The sequence below is a fragment of the Nicotiana attenuata genome, chromosome 2 (assembly GCF_001879085.1).
Source record: "Nicotiana attenuata strain UT chromosome 2, NIATTr2, whole genome shotgun sequence".
Lineage (NCBI taxonomy): Eukaryota > Viridiplantae > Streptophyta > Magnoliopsida > Solanales > Solanaceae > Nicotiana > Nicotiana attenuata.
In genome coordinates this window covers 4883310-4886785 of record NC_031990.1, presented here as the reverse complement: position 1 = coordinate 4886785, position 3476 = coordinate 4883310, and the positions used below count along the sequence as shown (strand labels likewise).

The following is a 3476-nucleotide window of genomic DNA, read 5'->3' as shown; positions in this document are numbered from 1 at the left end:
GCTCGGTAGAGTAAAATAGATACATATATATAATGCATGCTCGACTCATGGACTCACATTCTAAACCTTTCGGAGTGACGTAAGGTCGGTATCCTCTGTACACGTTATTAGGACTAACTCTTCACCATGAACCTTATAAGAATCAGGAAGTACCAATAACATTGATAACATAAGAATAAGAGAAGCAACATCAACATCAATCGTTCCATAAGAGGGGAAACAATGTAAGTACTGCTAGCTTCTAAGAGTAGAGTATCTTTGGAAGCTCGTTCATTACATTATGTACAATCGGAGTCGTGCAAAGGAAGGAAAGGGATAGCCTCACATACCTTGTATATACTGCCCCAATCTCAAGCTATGCAATTTTCACGACTCCTTAGTCTACAATAAGAGAAACGATACTATAGTTACCATTCAAGCGTCATAACTATTATGTATCGACCACAACCTATTTTACGATGAAACGGACAACACCTCCCCTATATATATGACTTCACACAATTCCAAACAATCACCAAACAGCCCAAACAACATCAATAATAATCATATTGAGCCTCCCAAAATAGTCCACGCACAACAAATCACTTCATACATACGACGGCCACCGTAGTCGTGTTAAACGACCCGGAAATATTACGAAGAACTACCAGCCCACAACCCTACATCTATATGGTGTTTTTCCACACCCTTCCGCCTCCAAAACTCCACAAAAAAGTAGTAAAACACGCAGCCCAACAGCAACACAAAACAATCCACAAAACAGTCTGCTACAAGTGAATAACTCGAACTCACGGCTTCCGATCACCGTCCCGTGAGTTCTTACATGTATAGAACGAATTACCATGAATTCACAGAAGAATAAATGTATGAAAGATAGCAGTAAACTCACCTTACTTGTTGGATAGCTCAGCCCTTATCTTGGTTCTTCAAACTCTAGGGTTTACCCCAATTTGAACTTGAAAGAGAGGGAAAATCAATTAGGGTTTGTGGATAATTTTTGGGAGGAAGTTTGCAGGGGTTTTGGTCTGGTTATTTGTGAAATATAATGAGGGATATATTGCAGAAGATAAGCCTTTTAATGGGCTCTTTGTCTGACCCGAAATTGCCTCTTTTTGGGCTATCATTTAACCAAGTAGGTGACCCACCTACTTGTCACCTAGCAGCTTGTGCAGTCTCGCAAAAATGTCTATGTCTCTCTACTCCAATGTCTCATTGATAAAAGGTTTAATGAATTGGAAACTAGACTCATAGATCTTCAATTTGGTGGGTAGATCACCCCGTAATTCCAAGTATATTGGGAGAAAAGCTTAATAACATTTGACCTAAAGTTTAAGTAAAACTATGAACTTAAGTTGCAACAACTCTTGTCGACTTTTGTTTCATAACTCGTTTGACTTCAAGACTATGATACGGATATTTTATGATTCATATACCTTAAAATACGACCTCTTGAGAGTATTAAGCACCCCTAGGTTTACCCAAAAATACGGCTGACAACATCCTTGATTCGTTTAACTTCTAATACTTGTTAACCACCCTTATACACCTTTGTATCATTTAAGACCAATAGGATTAATCTCTTATCATCTCAAAGATAATCTCTTCATGGATTTACATCGACGACCTTATGGCATGAACTAACGTATGTGAATATGGGTTGTAACACGGGAGCTGTGGGGCTCCTCTAAAATCAAATCTCGAAGTCCATCCACATTGGGCACGCAAACTCGCCCCTGCAACCTCAAGACTCCATCCGCATCTAAGGTAACCTGCTGGGCACCTCCACGCTGCACCGTGTCCCTGAGGACACACAAATGGGGATCATCATACTGCTGATCACGGATACGCTCCAATAATGAAGAACGAGCGACCGTGCAAGCCAACACACGACTGGGCTTAGAAACGTCCAGTCTCACTAATTGATTGGCTAAGGCCTGAACATCCAAAGCAAGCGGCCTCTGATTGACTGGAATATATGCAAGACTGCCCATACTGGTTGACTTCCTACTCAAAGCATCGGCCACCACATTGGCCTTCCCCGGATGATACAAAATGGTGACATCATAATCCTTCAACAACTCCAACCACCTCCGTTGCCTCAAGTTCAATTCCTTTTACTTGAACAAGTACTGAAGACTCTTGTGGTCAGTGAAAACCTCACATGCCACGCCATACAAAATAGTGCCTCCAAATCTTCAAGGCGTGAACAATAGCTACCAACTCTAAATCATGCACTGGATAGTTCTTCTCATGAATCTTCAATTACCTCGAAGCATAGGCAATAACCTTGCCATCCTGCATCAGCACTGCACCAAGCCCAATACGGGAAGCATCACAATAAACTGTATAAGGCCCGGATCCTGTGGGCAAAACCAACACCAGTGCCGTAGTCAGGGCTGTCTTGAGCTTCTGAAAGCTCGCCTCACACTCGTCCGACCATCTGAACTGGGCACCCTTCTGGGTCAATCTGGTCATCGGGGCTGCAATAGATGAAAACCCCTCCATGAACCGATGGTAGTAACCTGCCAACCCCAGAAAACTCCGAATCTCTGTAGCTGTTGCTGGCTAGGCCAGTTCTTGACTGCCTCAATCTTCTTCGGGTCCACTTGAATGCCCTCTACTGATACAACGTGACCCAGAAATGCTACTGAACTCAGCCAAAACTCACACTTGGAGAACTTGGCATATGACTGGCTATCCCTCAGAGTCTGAAGAACCACTCTAAGGTGCTGCTCGTGCTCCTCCCGACTGCGGGAGTACACCAAAATATCATCAATAAAGACTATCACGAACATGTCCAAATATGGCCTGAACACTCGGTTCATCAACTCCATAAATGCTGCTGGGGCATTGGTCAATCCAAACGACATGACCAAGAACTCATAATGTCCATAACGAGTGCGGAAAGCTGTCTTAGGGACATCGGATGCCCTAATCCCCAACTGATGGTAGCCAGATCTCAGGTCAATCTTGGAGAATACTCTGGCACCCTGAAGCTGGTCAAATAAATCATCAATTCTCGGCAGTGGATACTTATTCTTGATTGTAACCTTGTTCAATTGCCGGTAATCAATGCACATTCTCATCGAACCATTTTTCTTCTTTACAAAAAACACTGGCGCACCCCAAGGAGACACACTGGGTCTAATGAAACCCTTTTCAAGCAAGTCTTGCAACTGCTCCTTCAACTCCTTCAACTCTGGTGGGGCCATGCGATGCGGCAGAATAGAAATGGGCTGGGTGCCCGGAGCCAAATCAATGCAGAAATCAATATCCCTGTCGGGTGGCATACCCGGCAGGTCTGAAGGGAAAACATCTGGAAACTCTCGAACAATAGGCACAGAATCTATAGGAGGAACTTCGGCACTGGAATCACGAACATAGGCCAAATACGCCAGACACCCCTTCTCGACCATACGTCGAGCCTTCACGTACGAAATGACGCCACGGGTAGAATACCCAGGAGTGCCTCTCCA

General features: G+C 43.9%; 1 protein-coding gene across 1 annotated transcript; it reads right to left on the bottom strand.

Moving 5' to 3' along the window:
* On the bottom strand, positions 2661-3080 carry LOC109222594 (RNA-directed DNA polymerase homolog; the record flags this gene model as incomplete). The annotated part of the gene is made up of 1 exon (XM_019386936.1): positions 2661-3080. A coding segment is annotated over exon 1 (420 nt), but the record flags the coding sequence as incomplete, so codon positions are not given.